At 38.3% G+C, this 21721-nt stretch overlaps 1 protein-coding gene across 3 annotated transcripts; it reads left to right on the top strand.

Moving 5' to 3' along the window:
• Positions 1-123: 123 nt before the first annotated feature.
• Positions 124-20778, top strand: LOC113049642 (non-receptor tyrosine-protein kinase TYK2-like). Of its 3 annotated transcripts, none has more exons than XM_026212160.1 (24): positions 124-276; positions 5029-5222; positions 5311-5434; positions 5540-5678; positions 10552-10715; positions 11508-11886; positions 11964-12119; positions 12199-12356; positions 12439-12553; positions 13238-13421; positions 13575-13693; positions 14296-14463; positions 14541-14628; positions 14785-14912; positions 15509-15644; positions 16109-16260; positions 16336-16486; positions 16720-16814; positions 16901-17093; positions 17914-18032; positions 18129-18301; positions 18638-18755; positions 19339-19449; positions 19551-20778. In XM_026212160.1, the coding sequence occupies exons 2-24, from the start codon at positions 5048-5050 to the stop codon at positions 19692-19694; spliced, it is 3489 nt and encodes a 1162-aa protein (XP_026067945.1). In that variant the 5' UTR covers positions 124-276; positions 5029-5047; the 3' UTR covers positions 19695-20778. The 3 variants fall into 3 exon arrangements, with proteins under 3 accessions (XP_026067945.1, XP_026067963.1, XP_026067954.1); XM_026212178.1 differs by having other exon boundaries at positions 125-280; XM_026212169.1 differs by having other exon boundaries at positions 126-280; positions 11988-12119.
• The last annotated feature ends 943 nt before the right edge of the window (positions 20779-21721 follow it).

The raw sequence follows: 21721 nt of genomic DNA, 5'->3' as shown, positions 1-21721 counted from the left end.
TTGACGACATCACTTACTGGAGGCGTCTCAATACCGTTCGAGCTGACTATGCAGACAGCATTTAGACCACGCCCCTGTCGTTTCGCCATCATGTCTAAGTAGGCAGCTCACTGGGCTTTGACACGCAGTCTCTGTGCAATGACGCGTCTTCTTGTCCTCACACTTGGAACAGTTCGCGGAGCGAAAATACGCAATGTCTGCTGTGCGCGTCAGTGACTGCTATAACAGGAGGACAACTCTACTCTCTGTCAGATAAACACCGTCGTTCATCTGCCTGTAGGTAAATACTAACTCACGATTCGTTTTCAATACTTTTTACCAATTATTTATTCATATTTACATGAGATCAGGTAGTTGCTCGGCGGGGCTGTATATGAAACAGGAAGTAACGTTAGCTCATAAGTTATTTTCTTTAAGGAAGGTTATTTGTCTGTATTATGCGTCTAACATTGCAAACAATGATCGTAAACACGTTTTTGAGTTTAGTAAGCAATGGATGGCCTTTGCCAACATTACCTATCTGATTTTGGAAATCTAAGACCAAAAATCTTTTGAAACTTGCCAACCACGGCCATTACAACAGTTATATCATCATGGTATATTTATAGCAATGAAACTCTGTGTTATATTAGAGGATTCAGACTTTTTATGGACCTCCAAATACGGTTATCTTCTTGCAAGGGTCTCCTTTCTAAAATATATAAACACTGACGTGTTTAATGTATAAAGTAGAATTAAGATACAAAATATTATTATACTGAAAAAACTATTATAACTAGGCTATTACAAATACAGCTGCTTGTTTGCAGCATTAAATAATTTGCTCTTTTATTGTCACAGCACTAGAACCAAAACAAATTATTAAAATGTTACGTGCAAAGTATTTACTCCAGTTACGTTTTAAGTATGTCTTAAGACCTAATAGTAATATTGATTGTATTTGAGCTCTAAAAGCTTTTAATATTAGATATAATAAAAATAAAAATATATACATTTATATAATATAAATATAACCGATTTTACACAGGTCTCATAGCATTCCTTGTCACCGGGAGTTGTGTGTTGTCATAGTCTGTTGTTCAAGAGAGTCATGTATGGGGATTGTTTTCCAAAAAGAAGTGTTAATGTACCGTCACATAAACCCTGAACGCTTGATTGATCAGAGGTGTTACTAGGCCCAGCCCTCCTAAATTTCTACCCAGCCCTCCTAAATACTTGTGAATAACTTGCTTCAGCCCCTTTAAAACTCATGTTGTGAAAACCACAGCATTTTTTTCAGATTTCATTTCAACACCTTTCCCAGCTGACGCTTTGTTATTCAATGCGTTCTTCAATCAGCAGTGCCAACTGCACAGAAACAGAAGACAAGATGTGTGCATTTATTAAGAGACTGTCGTGACATCTCCACCTGTGCAGTTCTTTGATATGAATGCAGTTTACATAACGTAATTCAAGAGCAATGCAAAACTGTTTCCCATTTAAAAATAGTGTCAATCACTCCACAAAAACACGAGTTACATTTTAGACGCAATGTTGTATGTTTTTTCTCTTTCTCACAAACAAAAATAGTTCCAACTAAGCCACAACAGAACTGTTGCACAACAACATGCAACTGTGTTTCGTTACTGAATAAATCTGTGTTTTGGAATAAATTAGGCGAGTCAGTGATTCAACGACACATTCATGAAGACGGTCACTTGCTTCGTTCAGAATGAATCAGCCGCTTGAAAAAATCTTTTGGTTGAATGATTCCCTCATTAAGGCCTATTAGCGGTTTTGTTTGTTTTAAATTTCATATTTCAGTGTTACATTTTCTTAACAGATTTTTTGTAAACATCATTAAATAGGAAAGGTTAATTTCTGTTAACTGGCGCATAGAATATATTGAATATTTAAATCTAAAAGGAGTTGGACAGGCCTTAAACCTGGCAAGGTACCCGCAAAAAAAAAACATGTTTGTGTATTTGTGTTTGTAAAGAGAACAAGTGTGCGTGTATGTCAGGGGCGGACAGCTTATTGTGACATAAGCAAAATAAATATATGGGCCCACTTCCCTATTAATATATACTATTACCACCCAAAAACAGGAAAAATTTAGGCGCCAAATTATTTTTTTAGGTGCCACAGAATAAACGTGTTTTATTTAATTTATTATTATTATAATAATGATAATAAAGATAATGCAAACTAAAATGTATAAGTGTGGACAATCCATTAACACAGTTCATGCTCTGAGATCACTTCTAATGTGCTGATTATCTGAACCAGGTGTGTTAACAGAGAGACATACAAATTGTGTAGAGCAGGGGGTCACGAGGACTGGAATTGGGAACCACGAGGTTAGGCTTCCGTCAGATGCTAAAGCGATTGTGAGGTAACTGGACAGCAAGTGCAGTAAAAAAAAAATGAAGTCTATGCATTAACAGAACACAGTGTAGACTAAGGTCTTGTTAAGAAGAAAAATTGGATGTGTATCGTCTCTGTTTAATACACAAACACATAGCAAATGATGCGACCGCAAAACAATCAGGAAAAAAGGTATTACATGCCAATTTTAAGTTATTACATATAAATACATATGCCCAGTCGCCAGTGGTGACCTCAGCAAAAACTTTAATATTATTTTTTGCAAACGCAACTGTTTTAGTCTCAGTTTGGAGCCCTGCTGTTCGACTCCCAACATTGTCGGGCAGCATTGTCTACTAATAATTAAACTGTAAGCTGAACTGCTTCAAGAACAGCTCTATGTTGAGAAAAATCATGTAGCTTTTCAACTGCAAATCACACTCATCCTCCAGTGAAAATCTAGCCCTTAACACATATGAACGCATACTTTAATTATACTTATTTAAATATACTTAATTTAATTATACTTACTTTATAGTGCTCCACATGGAGATCTGATCTCACCATCATCAAATCTGTCTGTGATTACATGAAGAAACAGATGAAACTGAGACAAACTAAATTCAGAAGCATATATAAACACGCTTAACACAATATCGATAATTGTTGCTTTGAATATCACGTCAATACCGGTATATCGTGACATGTCAATGGAGTAAAGTACTTTTGTGGAAAGTGTCTTATTAATTAATTGCAGCCTGTTGGTTAAACTTCAACAATTTGCCAATTACCGTATTTTTCGGACTATAAGTCGCACCTGAGTATAAGTCGCATCAGTCCAAAAATACGTCATGACGAGGAAAAAAACATATATAAGTCGCACTGGACTATAAGTCGCATTTATTTAGACCCAAGCACCAAGAGTAAACATTACCGTCTGCAGCCACGAGAGGGCGCTCTATGTCTTCAGTGTAGACTACAGGAGCACTGAGCAGTATAGAGCGCCCTCTCGCGGCTGTAGACGATAATGTTTAATCTTGGTTCATGACTCTTAGTTCATTTCTCTTGGTTCATGTCAAGTTAATTTTGATAAAAAAGTCGCACCTGACTATAAGTCGCAGGACCAGCCAAAACTATGAAAAAAAGTGCGACTTATAGTCCGGAAAATACGGTAATATTCTTTTTGATTGATCTATTTATACTGAGATTTTTTTTTTGGAGAAGTTTGTGTTTGACAATTTTGTGACAGATAGAATTCAGTTTACTGCACTTCTTATTCGTTTCCATGGTATCCGTAAAAAATGATTGGCTGTTGCACAACTCAGATATTCAATGACGTCAAAACAAAACAACATTTCTTCTTTATAATCCCTTGCCTATAAACAACCTGTCATCACATGGGATGACTGCTAAACAATTATCCAACAAGCCAATCGATTCCTGACAAAATGAAGCCCCACCCTACATTCCATTCAATTACACCACAATAGGGAAGAAAAAAGATGATTACAATGTTTGGCTCATGCTGACTTCCAAACAAATCCATATTTGAATTGTTGTGCGTAGTAACACACACCTGTGGCTCACTACTAAATGAATCTGCTGCATTGAACTGATCAATGGAATGAATATATGATTTTGTGACTCACTCAATAATTAATTTGTTGCCATTTACTGGTGGTTTAAGTTCATATTTGAAGTAGCATTTTATTTTTCTGTTAGATTTCACTTTTTTTATGTTATTTTGTTGAATAAATAAGTAAGTTAATTTCAGATCCTTGGTGTTTATATGTTGTTTCCTCATAGAAACCAAAAGGAAAAAGTACTTCTTATGCAATGACTTTTCATAACATTTCTCTGGCAGCAAATATGGATCTTTTAGAAGAATTTGAAGAGTGCTGATTTGGTCTTGACTTGGACTCTGTTTAGCTGGTCTTGACTACAACACAACTGTGAACAAAAGTTATATTGTTTGTTTGGTGATAAATAAATATAAATTGGATTGATTGCATTTTAAATAGTCTGTGATTGCAAGATAGATAGATAGGTAGATTGATATCGATATATATAATAAATGTTTGAATGCAAATCCACAATGGCTGAGATCTGAAAATATTTTAAGATTTAAGATGAAATAAATATTCCTTCGTGTTATTAAAACTGCTTTGTAATTAAAAATATGTGCATGTTGTAAGCTGTCACACCCAATGGAACCTCATCATAATGGCATGCATGTGCGGAATACCTCTGGGGCAAGTCACATTTAGAGAATAAGTTTCTGTGACTACTTACATACCCTGAAAAATATCTTATTATGTTGCAATCAAAAATTGAGATTATCTGTTTACGCCTACCTGGGTCGCTTATGCTTATCCAAGTTGCTTAACCTGCTACCCCCGTTCTCTTAATGTAAAAGTGTCACGATGGTCTCGTAATGCCTGTTGTTTCATCGTTGGTGCAATTGTGGTTCAGGACTAGAGAATTTTTCACACTCTGATAGCTCAGACACTATTTTCTTTTTGGATTTGATACAACATATTAGAGTCATTAAATTTTAACTTGGTACAAATGTTTTGAAACCAATGCAAAGATTATATTTCTAAGATATTGACACGAGTATTTAAACCAGACTTTCTTCATTGTTTTAAATGCTGAACGTTCGTCCATATGTTGTTGACCCAGGTGCTGGACTCAATGTATAATGTCTAGACGAGGACGTTCAAAAAAATCCAAAGCTCACACATTCTCAGGACAGTGTGAGGGTCCTGGGCTCCATGTGTTTCTGCTCTGGACCAAAGAGGGAGAGCGCTGGCTGTCCTACAATGAGGGTGAGGTGACTGCTGAAGATCTCACCATCAGCGCAGCAAAGGCTGTGGGTAGGTTTGGGTGTGGGTGCCAGTAAGAGCTTGAGATTTTTTTTTTTTTTTGCTTTCAGCCATCTAAAAGGTTTTCTGTCTTCCTCAGGAATCACTCCAGTCTGTCATGCCTTGTTTGCTCTTTATGACCCTGCATCTTCATGTTGGTACAGTCCAAATCACAAATTTAAAGTGGAAGACCAATCTTCCCTTTTGCTGCATTTCCGTATGAGGTAAATATGAAATTGTGTGCATGTGTAGAGATCTATTCAATATGCATACAGATCTGCATTGTGCCTGTATGGTGTTAATCATGAATAATCTTTATTTTTTTATAGATTTTACTTCCGTAACTGGCACGGGTTAGGTGAAAAGGAACCGCTAGTGACACGCCATGCATTACGGACTGCAACAGGGGCAGAGCCAGTTACGTCTCCTTTGCTGGAGCTGACCTCCCTGGAATACCTCTTTGCTCAGGTGATTTTAAAATCTCTAAAAATAATTGAGAAAAATAATACTGAAATGCAGTAGCTTCACTGTTTTTGAGATATTTATTTCTAGACTGAGCAGATGTGATCATGAAACACCTGCATTACTTAAACTAAATAATCTGTCCTTTTAAGGGTCTTAAGGTAAAGTTTCTCCTAATATAGACTTGTAAATTGTTGGCACCCAAGATCATTTAGAATTTAATTCCCCTTTAAGAGAACTCGCACTGCATCCTCTAGTGCAGTGGTTCCCAACCCTGGTCCCACAGGCACCCCAACACAGCACTTTTTGGATGTCTCCTTAATCCTGATTCAGGCCATCAGCTCATAAGTAGAGACTCCCAAGACCTGAAATTGGTGTGTCAGAGAAAGGAGACAAAATGTGCAGTGTTTAGGTGCCTTCAGCACCAGGGTTGGAAACCACTGCTCTAGTGGACACTATTGGCAGTGGCATCAGCATGACCAGTGTCTGAATCATATGTGATAAACACTACAAAAACCATTGGACCGCGCAACCTTTGACGTCCAGAAGGATAAGAGGGTGTCTGTTATGCATTGTCATCAACTGTCCGGTTTGTTCTGCGCGTGTGAAAGCACATGCAGAAAAAGTAAAGTGAACACTTTAGGAACGGTGTGCCTCAGTGTCCCATATGTCTGACACTAGGGCTGTGTCGTTAATGCATCGATATCGCGATGTACGAATCCACGATACTCACATCGCAGGATATGCGATGTAGGCTGTCGTAGTTGATCCATTATTCACTAACCGTATGGGCCAGCTGCTCCCCGGCCCTTGACGAATGTGATTCGCGGATTAATTGCACAGCTCAACCATCATACAGTCAAAGTTTATAATTTGCATGTGTTTTTAAGTCCTGTCAGTTTAACAGGGCACATATAAGAACGAGCAGAGAGAGAGAGAGCGCGAGAGAGCCTCGGCTGCGCGCGCACGCTCTCCTTCACCGTCTTCAAACAACACGAGCGCTGTCTTGCTCTCTCTCCCTCGCGCATATTAATCAAAATCAATTGACACGATGGTGTCAAAAAAACAAAAACAAAAAAAAAAACCAGTGATGAAATGTTTTCTGTGTTGTCAAATCTTGAGCATTATCCTAAACTGCAGAGATAATAACACGTTTGATTCGCGAACTAATGATTCCTTTGAACCGATTCAATTTAATGAATGGTTTAAACCAACTGACCTCTCCAACACTGAACTCACGAGACGTATGAATTGGTGTATTTAAAAAAATCTGTAACTCTACAATAATGTTCTATTTATTAAACTATTTAACTACATTATTTAACAATTACTATTACTAAACTGCACTTCTACAACATTGTTAATTTCAACATTTAGGCTATAGCCTTCATTGTTGAAATCAAAAGTTGTACAGTATTTGTTAACATAGTTAATGCACTGTGAAGTAACCAAACAATGAAACAAAGCTGTGATTTTATAAACTAAGATAAACAAAGATTTATAAATATAGTAACAAAAGTATTGCTCGTGGTAAGATCATGTTAGTTAACATAATAACAATTCAAACCATATCCTAAAGTTACAAACAAATAATTTACTTAATAATAATAAATAATAATTTAAATAATACTCTGATGTTTAATTCATTTAAAATGAGAATGTAAGTGTGCTCACCCCATTTTTGTTTGTAAGAAAAAATTAGATTAGATTTCATATCTCAATATATATAGCAGAAAAATAAAATATCGCAATGTCATTTTTTTCCCAATATCGTGCAGCCCTATCTGATACACATGACCTTTGCATTATGTGTCTCGGCGAGCAGCACATGCTTTTACTGCTTGAGCAGTGCCGAATGAGGTCATTATTGCAAGTTCCAAAGAGATGTCTCCACTCATATTTGGCCCTATTCTCAAGGGTTGTGGGACAGGTTTCTGCCTCTCGCATCTCGGGTCCAGATGCAGACCTGAGGACATTCATGATTGATGCTTTTTGAGTGAAGAGTGTGTGCATTCAGTTTTTGAGGAAACTGAATGCACTTATTGTGGGACGGTTTGCTCTGTCCCTGTTGTAATCGGGTGTGGGATGTGCGCACCCTTGGTTGGAACATCTTCAAATTGCTTTTCCACTGCGTGGTACTACTCAGTATGGTACAGCACGGCTCGGTCTGTGTTTCCACTGCAGATCAGTACTGCTTTAGAGTGGGCGGAATAATTCACATGTCATTATAGATGCACCGCCTCTATTGCCACGACTCCTGAAAAAATTGTTCATTCTGTGTCGCCCCATCAAGCTCTCGCTCTCCACTCCTCTGCTATCAACGAGAGGAATGTCTGTATTTCCTCAACAGACAACAGGAACACTCCACTGTTTTTGAAAATAGGCCCATTTAGAACTCCCCTAGAGTTAACAGTTGAGTTACTGTTTTGAATCCATTCACCCAATCTCTGTGTATGGTGGTAGCACTTTTAGCATAGCTAAGCACAGATCATTAAATCTGATTAGACTGTAAGCATCTCGCTTCAAAAATTACCAAAGAGTTTCAATATTTTTCCTATTTAAAACTTGACTCTTATGTAGTTACATTGTGTACCAAGACCGACAGAAAATGAAAGAGTAGGAATTTTCTAGGCCGATATGTCTAGGGACTATACTCTCATTCCGGCGTATTAATCAAGGTACTTTGCAGCCGTACCATGGGTGCAGCAGGCGCAGTGATATTACACAGTGCCTGAAAATAGTACCCAGAAACTCTGCAACAAGCGCTTCGTAATATGGTAAATGGTAAATGGACTGCATTTATATAGCGCTTTCAACAGACCACATGGCCATCCAAAGCGCTTTACAATTTGCCTCACATTCACCCATTCATTCGATTGAACCACCAACCTTCCGGTTTGTAGACAACCTACATGAACCACTGAGCCACTGCCGCCGTAATATCTCTGGCCCCTCCAAAGTGAACCGTACCATTCGATAGCATGCAGTGAAAAAGTGCCATAAGAGAGAGTGAACGTGCCTGGTATGATGCATTTGCAAGACTACTGAAAGAGAAACGACCGGTAAGGAGCCAGATTGTTTGCATGAATGTATTCGGCTCTCGAAGGATTTGAAAGCTCTCGTAGCCAAACATTCCATGATTGTTTTTGGTTGTTTCACAAAGATGGTTCCACCCAGGCTTGACTCTCTCTTAACTCACTCCATAGTTTGGTTCCTGCGGCCACCATTGTGGTGAGGCGGGAAGGAACACAGGGTTTGTAGGTGGGGCACAGGGAAAATGTAAGTTTCTGTTCATGCTCCTCTTGTTGCCTCTTTCCTTTCAAAAGGGCTATAGGTCAAGTCTCTTTTCAGGTTCCCTATTCAGGAAGTTGTTTTGTCAAAGTTGTACTAGTTGAGCCTGGCTTCCTTTCACAAGGTCTCCCCCCTGAGTTTAGAGCTCTTTCACTACATAGTATTTCATCTAGCAGGTTTGGGCTGCCTCCCCGGTGATTTCTAGGGCTTTACGTAGGTGGCCCCCCTGAGGCTCCTTTTTTATATGTTAGTCTGCCTCCCCTAATTTCAGGGTATTTTCAAGCAGGCAGTCCCCTGGAATCCCGCATGCTTTGGGCTGTCTCCCCTGTGTTAGGTTTTCAAGTATATGGCCCATTGCTTCTAGGAACATATCTGTTTGAGAACAGTTTTGTTCCCAGCTTGGCTGAATGGGTTGTCCTTCCTTAAATATATATAAAAAAATGTTGGTTGGGTTCCCCTTCTCTCTCAAGTTATTTTAGCTGTACAAGCGTCATTGGAGTCAGGGCTAATGACGTCATAGGCTGTATGGTCCATTGGATTTGGAGTGTTTTCACGTGGGCTGCAGACACTGGTCAATCTGATGACATTCCCCATAGTGTCCACTAGAGGACACAGTGTCTTGGTCCCTCTTCGGGAATCATAGTTACATGCGTAATCCAAGATGTTTGTCATGAACATTTTTGGAAAAAAATTATGTTTAATCAAAATATCAGAAGTGGACCTTTCTGTAAAAATGATAGAATTCCTACCAGCAACTTATGAACCAAGTCCCCGCCCTGTGTATATATACTTTTTTTTTAGTAATCCATTACATTCAGATGTTACATTTCATAACTTCCATTTCATTGCAACCTTAGCAATAAATCTGAGCTTTTCGACATTGGCATCGAAAAGATATGCACAATGTTTGATAGACTTACTCTGTTTTTACTTTTATCTTTAGATATTCTGATGTTAAGGAATAATAGTGTCTACCTTTCTTAAATGTAACTGGACAATAAGCACTGAAAATAGTCTGAAACCTTTGCTTCTGTTTTTTATGCACATTTATGTGTGCCACCTTGTAAGTTTGACAGTTAAACTTTTGAGATTGGTTATTTAATCTGTATCTCTTGGTTTTTATTGAATATAATGTATAACTTTTTTTTTTAATTATACTGCTTTCTTGAATTAATGCACCTAATAATTATTTGCATATATAAGTTGGTGCAGATCCAACTGTTTTTGACATTGCTTCAAATTCAGTACGTTTTCTAGCTAGTGAATCAAAATTGGTTGCTTGTAAAAATAGATAAATAGCCTGAAAAAAAAGAGGAAAATGACAATTAAAATGGGGAAAAACTGTTGCAGTACCATTTGACTGAGCATGCATGTAGGTTGAGGAAGTATAATAGCAGCGCTTCATGTTCAATACATGGTCAACATGAAGTTTTGAAAAAAAAATATATATATATATATATATATATATATATATATATATATATATTAATATTTTTCTTTTTTAATCTCCTTACTATTGTCCAAACATTTTTTTTATTGTCCAAGAGTTTTAAGTTGATTAAGGTGTTTTTGTTGATTTTCTTACCAGGCGAAATATGATTTTGTGAATGACTTGACCTGTTTGGATGCAGTGAGGGGAGAGGAAGAGATCAGTCGCTTTAAGAATGAATGTCTAGGTATGGCTGTGCTTCACCTCTCTTACACAGCACTGCAGAGCGACTCTTCTCTACAGGATGTGGCCAAGCAGACCAGGTGAGGACTTCAGCTTTCTTTATTGTTCTGAGAAAGATTTGAAACAAAGCTATTTAAAGAGCATATTAATTTAAAGATATGTTATTAAAGAATATTCTAATTTATAAAACAGCAGGTGGGTTGTATTTGAAGAGGTCCTATTTTTCAAAATTATTAACATCATTCTAGTTTGTTTGTTTTTTTTTCTTCTGAAAAAAATTAGTTTGTGACTTCTCCCACCCTTTCTCATTTGCTACAGTGCCTTGTTGAATTATAAGCAAATTTATAAGGGAATGCCTTCATTTTTCTGTTTATGCATTGAAATAGAGTGCTTTCCTGCAGTCATTCACAAGCTGGAAGTTTGCTGTGAAAAAATTTAGCTGCCCCATCATTTAAATCTGCTATAAACTATGAAGCTCATACTAAAATGATCTGGAACTTTGTTAAAAATAAGTCTTTGTTTACTTTAAAATAAAATGCAGAGCCCTAGATGCTACACATACCGACAGGCTTAGTTTCTGAACATTAAATGACATTTCACATTAAATGTATAAATGTGGACGGTCATGTGTCCAAAAATAATTCACAAGATGTTAGCAAGTTTCCATATTACAGAATGAGACATTTTTCCAGTGTAGTCAAGAAGTAGTCTTTTTTTCTAAGGAGGAAGTTAAAATACGCTTTCAGAGTACATTAAGCTCTTTTATATTGAAAGGGAAAATTATTTTTTTATGGTGTAAACCTGTTGTTGCCATTGCAGTATAGAACAGAGTTCCTTCAACCGTATTGACATGTTTGTGCTCCATCTTTCAGCTTTCTCCATTGTATCCCTCAATCCTTTTCCCGACACATTGCCCAGAACAACGTCCTGACGAGGTTCCGTATTCGGCGCGTGTTCGCAAACTTTGTAACCAGTTTCCAGCAGCACACGGTGGGCAAGGGACAGTTTGGGTCACAAGAAGTTATGTACAAGTATATATCCACGCTGGAGCGTCTGGCACCAAAATTTGGCACCGAGACCTTTCCTGTGTTCAGTCTTGACCTGAGATCTGATGAAGATGGCAGTGGGTCGTACCTCATTGCCTCCCGAACACAAACGCCCTCTGAGGAAACCGTGAACGGTGAACCTACACATGAGATCAGAGTGTCTGGATCAACTGGTATATGTTGGAGGAAGGCGTCAGCACAATGGGTAAGTTGATGCAGCAAGTTATTCAGCCTTCTTCTTCGCTAGTAGAACTCTACTCTTAAATTCTTCCCGCTTTCCAGGGGAATGACTATATTTATAATCAGAACAGAGAAGCACAGTCGCCTGATGAACAGGAAATGGACAACTGGAACACCTTCTGCGACTTCCCTGAGATCTCTCATATTGCCATTCAGGGCATAAACGTCTGCATCAGTCGCCAAGACAACATGTCAATGGTAAGCAGTCTGTATTTGGTTTTTATCCCATGTGTTTTTATTGTGACACATGCCCCACCTTCATATATTTGTGTTCCAGGACATGCGTTTGGGCTGCAGTCTTCAGGCTCGCTCTCTGGTTTCACTGCTGGATGGATATTTCCGCCTTACAACGGACGCGCATCATTATCTTTGTCACGAAGTGGCTCCACCCAGAGTGGTTCTCAGTGGGACCAATGACCTGCACGGTCCCATACTGTACGTCGGTCGCATCTCCACATGCAGCCATGTGGTCTTCCGCCATTTTTACTAATGTGTTCACTCTTTTTCTTTGTCTTAGGGATGAGTTTGTGCTCCAAAAACTAAAGAAAGAAGCAGAGGAGGGATCGTTCATTGTGCGTTGGAGTATTTTGGATTACGATCGCATAATCCTGGCATCTCTGAGTCGAACAAAGGTAATATTCTAGTTCGAGGTTTCAGAGTAAACTCTTGACGATGATTTGATTGGCTGAGTTTAAGAATTGTGAAATGATTGCGTGATATGTTAAGTATTATTAACAGTGCTTAATAATTAAGCTTGTGGATGTAAAAGGGATTTACTTGATAGACAGGCGAACATGCTTTGGCTTGACTTACAGCTAGGTGACAACTGTGAGTTTACAATTAATGGATTTCAGTGGAAGAGACACGACGGGGTCAAGCTTGTTTGTGAGAATCGTGTCCAATGCTTGACTCATCCCACATCTTTTGCACTACAGGCATGAGCAATATGAAATTGCATGGCATGTTGAGGAGACAAGCGAAAAAAAATCCCATAGAAGCCATAATATACATATATAAGATATACAATATAGATCTTTTGGTTAAAATGACAGGTTGCTCTCTGATGGTGTAGGCCAGACTACTCCAATCATTGAGTCTGCTTGAACTCCGCCCCTTTATTGCAATCCGACTACAAGCTGCCTTCGCCCTGCTTCGCTTGCAGCATCCTCATCTTAAAATCCAATCAACAATCAATGTATAGAACCAAGTCCAGGAACTGTTACCAAGTCTGTTTCACTCAGATTTGCGTCAAAGTACAGAAGAAAAGATCTGTCGCTACATGCGTCTCATTTCTGTCTGACTTTTGATTCTGACAGGATGGAGAGAATCCAACATACAAACAGTTCAGAATTACGCTGAAGGGCTCCAAGTTCAGACTGGAAGGATGGGATCAAGAATTCTCCAGCATAAAGGAGCTCACCAATAGCTTAAAGACCTTCGTGCTGAAGTCTGGAGAAGACAGCTTCACTTTGAAGAAGTGCTGCCTGCCCAGACCAGGAGGTGAGCGTGTATTTTCTGCTTAGCAGACCTCACAGTCAAACTTTCTGAGTCATCCTGGAGTACATCTCTGATTAGGAACAATTCCACAGAAGTACATGATTCTTATCATTTAGTGAGTCATCCTGTTAACGGGTTTTTATGGTTCTCTTGCAGAGCTATCAAACCTTCTCGTAATGAGAAAGGGTGCCAACAGCAGCATTAAAACCGTCTCTGAAACCCTAAACCTGAGCCAACTGCGCTTTCATCAAATTAAGGACAAAGAAATTACAAAGGTATGTAATTGTACACAATCATTCACCTTCTTATCATCATGAGTTCAGCACCAAAGCGTCGATAAAGGGCTTTTTTATGCATTCCACATGGGCAGATAGGTTTTAACTGATAAAATGAAAGCAGACAAGATGTCGTTTTTCATATTTCAAATGTGTTGGTACTTTTGACCTGAAAAACATTGCATTAAACATGTTTTTTTTTTTTTATATGAAACCTTATATTTTTTTCCTAAATACAGTAATTACATTTTGTGATTAATTATTAATTACTAATTTGCATATTTTTTGCTAGATTGGAAATAGCACAAAAACATATATTGTACAATAACACAAATTTCATATAACTTCAAAAGCTTTTTATTTATAAAGAATTTCATTTTATTTAAATGTTTTCCCCTTCACTGACGTCTTCAAGTACTTTATTACTGGCAATTTTTTTGTTTTGATGGAAATTCATGATGGAACAGTCATAAATAATAAAATGATAAAAAATCTAAAAACATGAAGAATGTGAAGTTAACGTGACAAAGAGAATAAAGTTAACTCTGGGGTCATGAAGTACCATAACTAAAGAACTACTTTTTGACCTTTGCTGGATGCAGGAGCAGCACTTGGGACGAGGCACCAGGACTAACATTTACGCGGGCTGGCTGAAGATTCACAGTTCACTCGAAGACGATGACGACGAGTCTAACAACAATCACCGCAATGTGAAAGGCATCCGGGTTGTCCTTAAAATTCTGGACCAGAGCCACAAGGATATAGCACTAGTAAGAGTCATCTGATAATGCATCGTAAACCACAGTGAAAGTGCAGATGAGATCTCACTGATTGTGTTTATTTCTAGGCATTCTTCGAGACTGCTAGTCTCATGAGTCAAGTGTCTCACTGTCATCTGGTCTTTGTGCATGGAGTTTCAGTTAAAGGATCTGAGAGTGAGTGCTGTGCCCTTTTAGACTTCCTCTTTAAAGGCCGCAAGTGTCGTCAAAGCTGTTTTTGCCATTTTTTTTTTTTAAAAGCTCAATCTGTTCTTTTTAACATCCGCCGAACACATTATGTATCTGTTGACTTTACTGTTGTTATGTGAACAGACATCATGGTGGAGGAGTTTGTGGAGTTCGGCCCATTAGATGTGCTCCTGCACCGAGAGAAGGCGCATGTCACTCCTCAGTGGAAGTTTACTGTGGCTAAACAGCTTGCCAGCGCTCTCTGCTATCTTGTGAGTTATTAATACTATATGGGATTTCTGAAAAAAAAAAAAAAATAGAACAGCTTACGTCAATAATTGTGAAAAAAAACTCTCTGATCCTTCCATATTATTATTAGTCTCTTTTTGAGTGAATCACACAAAAATACAAATTTCAAACTTTACCCCAAAATCTAAATATTGTGTAACATGGTTGATATTTACATCCAGTTCTCATCATTGTAATTAGACAAATATATTTGATATCATCGAATTAAAAAATGTTCATTAGCAAAGAAAACCATTTAAGAAATCTCTGTGATATTTCACCTGAAAATCAAAGGACCAATTATTATAAGAAATTGAATTTTATATTTAGGAACATTTATTTTATTATTATTGTAACATTATTGTCAAGCCCGATTATTATTACTTTTATGTGAAAAAAGTAATGCTACAGCGTGTAATTATTATTATTGCAATAATTTAATTTGCTCAAGGACATGATGCTTTTCATACTGTATTACTGTAATGAGATGAGTAATAAAGATTTAGACATTTAGATTAAATGTCATGAAATTCCACAAATGCACTATAAGGTTGACCATCCATAACCTTGTTCTTCACAGGAGACAAAGCGTCTGGTCCATGGAAATGTCTGTGGCAAAAATATTCTGGTGGTCCGGAAGGGTTTGGAGGAGGGGACATCACCTTTTGTGAAGCTCAGTGACCCCGGCGTCTCTCTGTCGGCTCTGTCTCGTGCAGGTAACCGAGAGCTATGTGGTTATTCACACGTCTTGTAGAGAAGAGTACATCCTGTACCCCTCCATCTGTGTTATTTCTTTAGTCACATCAGTCCGCTTGTCACTACTGTTTACTTCATCAGATTCTCTCATGGTTCACAGAACAGGAAGCTACGAACCAACCACTTCCTTATGGTGATGCACACTTCCTTTAGTCTAGTGTCAGGATGATCATATTTACAGCACTGAAGCAACTGCCCAGAATGTATAGTGACAGAAACCCTAATTATTAAACAGCACGCTGTTTGTGTTTCAGACTTGAATGTTGCCTCAAATCATGTGGCTATTTTAGGAGAGGTGTTGTTACTTTTTAAGTGAAAATCCAAGTCCAGAAACCACATAGAAGCCCCAAGCAAATGCATAGCAATGCACTAATAACACTCAGAACACCCATTTACTTTTGTTTCATGTGTGTTTTACATGAAGAGCGTGTGGAGCGCATCCCGTGGATCGCTCCGGAGTGTATCGCCGACGGGGCCCGCATAAGAAGCGCTGCGGACCAGTGGAGCTTTGGAGCGACTCTGCTGGAAATCTGCAACAACGGAGATCTTCCAATCAGCGGCAGCACACTCCCCGAGGTATGGCTTCCTCCAGCTGTGTACCTGACAGCACACACTCGCACCGCTTTCTTATAAACTCTCCTCCGTCTACAGAAAGAGCGATTCTATGAGACGCAGAGTCGTCTGGCGGTGCCGTCTTCTCAAGAGCTGGCGAGCTTCATCAGCATGTGTCTGACATATGACCCCGCTGCACGGCCGTCCTTCCGGACCATTCTGAGAGAGCTAACGGAGATTCAGATTAAAAGTGAGGTTTTGAACGCAGTGGAATCGTGCACATGCTTGGCTTTCCTGTTGTTTTTTTGGTGGTGCAATTATGGTGTCGGATGTTAGATGAAACAAAAGAACATATTTTGGATGTGTTTATTTTTTTGTCCATTGAAAGTTAATGGGGCCTAATGTTGTTCATAATGGCTTCTTTTGCGTTTCACTTTTGTTTGTGACTTCAGAAATGTATATGTTATTGTCTTCTTCAATAAGATCCAGACATTTCATCCGAATGCGAGTCACTCCCAGACAGAGACCCCAGCATCTTTTACAAGCGTTACCTGAAGAAGATCAGGGATCTGGGAGAGGTCTGTGTACGGTTTCTGCTCAATACATTGTTCAGGTCTTACAGTCATATTTCAGTTTCATATGATACCCTGTGACTTGCTTTCAGGGACATTTTGGAAAGGTGATGCTGTACGTCTACGACCCTGCCAATGACGGAACAGGAGAATATGTGGCGGTGAAGGCGTTGAAACAAGAGAGTGGAAGTAACCTCCATGATTCCTGGCTGAAGGAGATCGAGATACTAAAATCACTTTACCACAGCAATATCGTCAAATACAAGGGGTGCTGTACTGAAATGGGTGAGCAAAGCCACTAGCTTAAACCCATCTTGAAATAAAGTTTTGACACTTTTTTTCATGTTTAGTAGTAGACATGTGCTGGTATTCGGTAATGCGGTAAATCACGGTAATTAATATGCACGATATTTTTATCGTAGGCACTTCTAAATACCGTGAATAATTATGTAATACAAATTTGGAATGCATTTTAAGAATACTATTCCGATCAACTGATCAAAATGCACAACATCGCTGTATGCTGCTTGAAAAACTCATACGCGCTCTGATGTAAACAAGCATGCATAAGAGAAACATGGGGGAACAGGAGAGATGTGCTAAATGAAAGCAAATTCACTCTCTGACAGCAGATGGCGCTAAACTGGAAAAAAAATAGCAGCCTTTACTCTGGAAACCCCATAAATGAGCAGCTGCACTACTTATGTAAAACGTATTTAAATAGCCATTCAAATTTGTGGATTTGCAATAGGGTTCATCACAGCCAGGCAATTAAATATTTAGATTTGGACTACAACATGGTTATTTAACCTGTTATACTGTATTATGACCCCTTTTTAAACTAAATTCAAATACCGTGATAATACCGTATACTGTGATAAAAGCATGAGCAATCAATTGCAACAGGAATATTTGATACCGGCATATTCCTATTTAGTAGCTTTTCAAGTGTACAGATTGTAACAGATAACACGTCTCAGATTCTAGGAAAATGGAACCAAATTTAATTGTTAAAAATGCATTTATATATATATAATATTTCATCTACTCATGCAAACTGTGACAGCCACACTCAAGGAGTACTATATGTGGTATTTTGTTTTAGGTGGACAGGTAGTTCAGTTAATCATGGAGTATCTTCCACTGGGAAGCCTCAGAGAGTACATCCCAAAACACCGGTTGGGAATCGCACAGAGTCTCCTGTTTGCGCAGCAGATCTGTATGGTGAGGAAGTCATACCCTTCAAAGTCATTCTGAAGCTACTAAAGAGAAACTAATCGTCCTTACTCTGCTATCCAATCTGTACTTCCGCACCCACAGGGGATGGACTATCTGCACTCCAAGCGGTACATCCACCGGGATTTGGCTGCACGAAATGTGTTGGTGGAGAATGAAGGTGTGGTTAAGATCGGTGACTTTGGCTTGACAAAGTACATTCCCGAAGGGGAGATCTACTATCGGGTTCGTGAGGACGGAGACAGCCCTGTGTTCTGGTAAGCTGTAATAGCTGGAGCCTTGGGGACTTGGGTAATGATCTCTAATGTTGATAACATCCTGGAGAATGCTTTTGTCAATACAGCATGATCTTCTAATGGATTAATGGACATCATTACACATAATTTGCTGCCACTCAGTGAAAGCATAAGTATGTTTGTTATTGATCGACACAATTATTGAATTCCACAGAAACTAAAATAATTGAATAAGAAAAAACCTTTGGCAACCTTACATTTATCTCTGCACTTGTTTATCTTTTTAATTATTAAATTCATCGCTGGATTTACACAAACAGCAGTTATTCTGAATTATTATTATTATTATTTTTTTAGGTATGCCATAGAGTGCCTGAAGGAGAGCAAGTTTTCCTTTGCTTCTGATGTTTGGTCCTTTGCTGTGACCCTCTATGAGATTTTGACCAACTGCAACCATCGTCAAAGCCCCCCTTCGGTATGTCTCGCTTTATGACATTTTTGCATTTTACATCTTTACATTTAACATTTTTGTTCTAATGTTTATATAAAAAGTACACTTTGTAATGTTCCAACTTTACACACAAAGAAATAATTGGCACATTTGCTAAATATACAAGAAGGACTTATGGCTCACAGCGAACAAGTGTGTTGCTGTCTCTGTAAACCTGCAGTAATCAATAAAATGACCAAATATTTCCATTTTATTGACATGTACAATATATGAAATACAAATGACAAATGGTCGACAAAAAGCTCTGGTGTGATGAAATGTAATTTTAGTTAATATTTAGTCATTTTTTTATATTTTTAGTTCAAGTTTTAGTCATTTAGTTGTGCTTTGTAATTGTTTATTTCAGTTTTAGTTTATTTATTTTTTTTGCATCAAGTTAAACTAAGTGAAACTGATTCCCTTGAAAACTAGCTGAAATGCAATACGTTTCAGGGGTTATACATATTTTATTTCAGTAAATATTTTGTTTGTTTTTTCAAGTAATTTTTTTTTTAATGGTTTTAGTTCTAGTATCTTTTAAATTGATGGAAGACTTTGTTTTGCATAGAAATTCTTTGAGATGATGGGATTGGTCCAAGGTCAGATGACTGTGGTTAAACTTATTACCCTCCTGGAGAAAAAAGAGAGACTGCCTTGCCCTCGAGACTGCCCTCGTGAGGTAACGTGAAACTAAGCAGCACAAATATTCATAAATGCAAAAAAATACAGCAAAAGTATTCTTGCATATTTATTTGTTCGACCCACGAATCCTCTTTACAGGTTTATTTACTGATGGAGCAATGCTGGGATGTCAGCCCTGGGCAGCGTCCATCGTTCAGTTCCCTGGCTGAGTCTCTGAAGGAGATCAGGCAAATGTACAAACCGCAACCATCTCTGCAGCTCGCTCAGCTCAACCATCGCTGACCTGCTCTGTCCTCTCTCTCTGTGCTGTTCTCACAGCCTGTAACCACAGCACTTCACTGTGAGCCTGACCACACTTAGCTCATTTGGCTGTATCTTCAGAAAAGAGGATGTTTTTTTTTTTTCAAATATTCAGATGAGGGAACCTACATACTGTACCTCTTTTTCTACTAAAACTGTGCCGGTGTCTGTGCTAGACTCTGAGCTTGGTTCTACAAACCTCTCTTCGAGCTCGCCGCTTTCAGTCACTTGTGATTAATAACTCGGCTAACTGTTACTCTATAGCCACCAGCTCCAGCATCAGCACAGTTCTTCTGTCAGTGGAAAAAAAAGGTAACTGTGACCTTATGTGCTCTTTAAAGCAATCGTATGAAAGTTTTTACCTTGAACTATCAGTTCCAAAATCCAAGACTTATAAGAAGGCGAATGGCGTTTGGTTTTTTACCGTAGTCCACTGCAAATGTCTGTTCTGGGAGTATGTAAGTTTGGTGAGCGGGTACAAAATCCCTCCAAAGGAGTGAAATGCTTTACTGCAGCAACGGACGCACGTATACAGCGATCCACTGTAAAAGCTACAGTGATTTCCTGAAATTAACTGTAGGGGGCTTTAAAGTCGCAAAAATTCACAAAACAACAAACAGTTGCTTTAAGTCAAGTGTCTTGCTGTTAAAACCATAATAACCAAAGAATGCATGGTTGTGGACATTATTCATTCTTTATTTCATTCCCACTGTAACATATTATTCTGTAAATACTGTCATGTGTTTAGTTGCTTTCCAGCTTACTTCCTCTTTCCCCAGTCCTGCTGTTTTACATTATATATTGGGAGTAAGCGAAGACTGTGACTGGCTGTTATTCTGAAGACCTTTATAATATGAATTTCCTTTTTTTACAGTATGATACAAATGGCGCTTTGAATGTTTTTATTTTTTATTTATATTTTGTCTCTTTGAAAAATGTGCAATTCTTCCTGTTTGATGGCCTTGTGTACATCTTCTTGTGTGAAATGCTATAGTCTTAATGTCCCACTGAATGTATCTATAAAAACTCTTTTAATAAATGTAATTATTCAAAGCGTATATCAAGATACTATCTTTTGAGGGGCATTTCATTATTTAGAAGTGTGTATATATGTATATATATTATTATTATTATTGTTATTTTTTTTTCATTCAGAAATAGTCAAAGTCAGCATGAAATGAAGATTTTGAAGTGTATTTTGTAAATTTGTTATTGATCTTAAGGTGAGGATTTCAATATCAGAACTGATGGTCCAATGAAATGAAAGACTTCACTCTGCAACACCCTAGCAACCACCCCGGGTACCCTAGCAACCACATAGCAACACCCTAGCAACCACCCCGGGTTACCTAGCAACCACATAGCAACACCCTAGCAACCATCCAGGGTACCCTAGCAACCACATAGCAATGCCCTAGCAAACATCCCGGGTACCCTAGCAACCGCATAGCAGCACCTTAGCAACCACTCAGGGTACCATAGCAACCACATAGCAACAAAAAGTATGCTGGACTTCAATTATTTGGTTTACTAAAAAAAAATGTTCCCTCCACAATCAACTGCAAGCACAAAACCCAATCAGTTCCAAAACTGCATTTCCCCCCTCAATAAATCTGATACTTTCAGATGTGTCTATACAGAATAAAAGATCTGTCACTACTTCCATTTCATCACAACTTTGATGGCACACACATGTAAGACCTGGAACCTTGGGCCAGCTCTGCAAAACTATTTTTAAAGAACAGAATGTTACATTTTCACAACAAAACCATTGTGAACCCCTTTTGTTAGTACCTATGAGGCCCACTGACTGCTTTTGTGTTGATCTGGCAACCGGTCCCCATTTGCCTTTAAAAAAGGATTTAAAAAAAATAATGTGCTATATAAATCTGGGTATTGAGATAAAACAAACTCTCTACAAAAGTCCAAAGCAAGGATGTCTATATTGTAAACTAAAGGTTAGGACAAAGTGATATCTGGCAACCTATATACTGAACAACATGTTATTG

The sequence above is a fragment of the Carassius auratus genome, chromosome 3 (assembly GCF_003368295.1).
Source record: "Carassius auratus strain Wakin chromosome 3, ASM336829v1, whole genome shotgun sequence".
NCBI lineage: Eukaryota > Metazoa > Chordata > Actinopteri > Cypriniformes > Cyprinidae > Carassius > Carassius auratus.
Note: the sequence above shows the minus strand (reverse complement) of the source record. Positions and strands in the feature narration are given on the sequence as shown.

Bases quoted from the DNA above. Each gene is read 5' to 3' on its own strand.
- LOC113049642 (XM_026212160.1), top strand. From the start codon at position 5,048: ATGTCTAGACGAGGACGTTCAAAAAAATCCAAAGCTCACACATTCTCA. The intron at 13,422-13,574 runs GTGAGCGTGTAT...GTTCTCTTGCAG, and splicing joins CTGCCTGCCCAGACCAGGAG to AGCTATCAAACCTTCTCGTA. The intron at 13,694-14,295 runs GTATGTAATTGT...TGCTGGATGCAG, and splicing joins AGGACAAAGAAATTACAAAG to GAGCAGCACTTGGGACGAGG.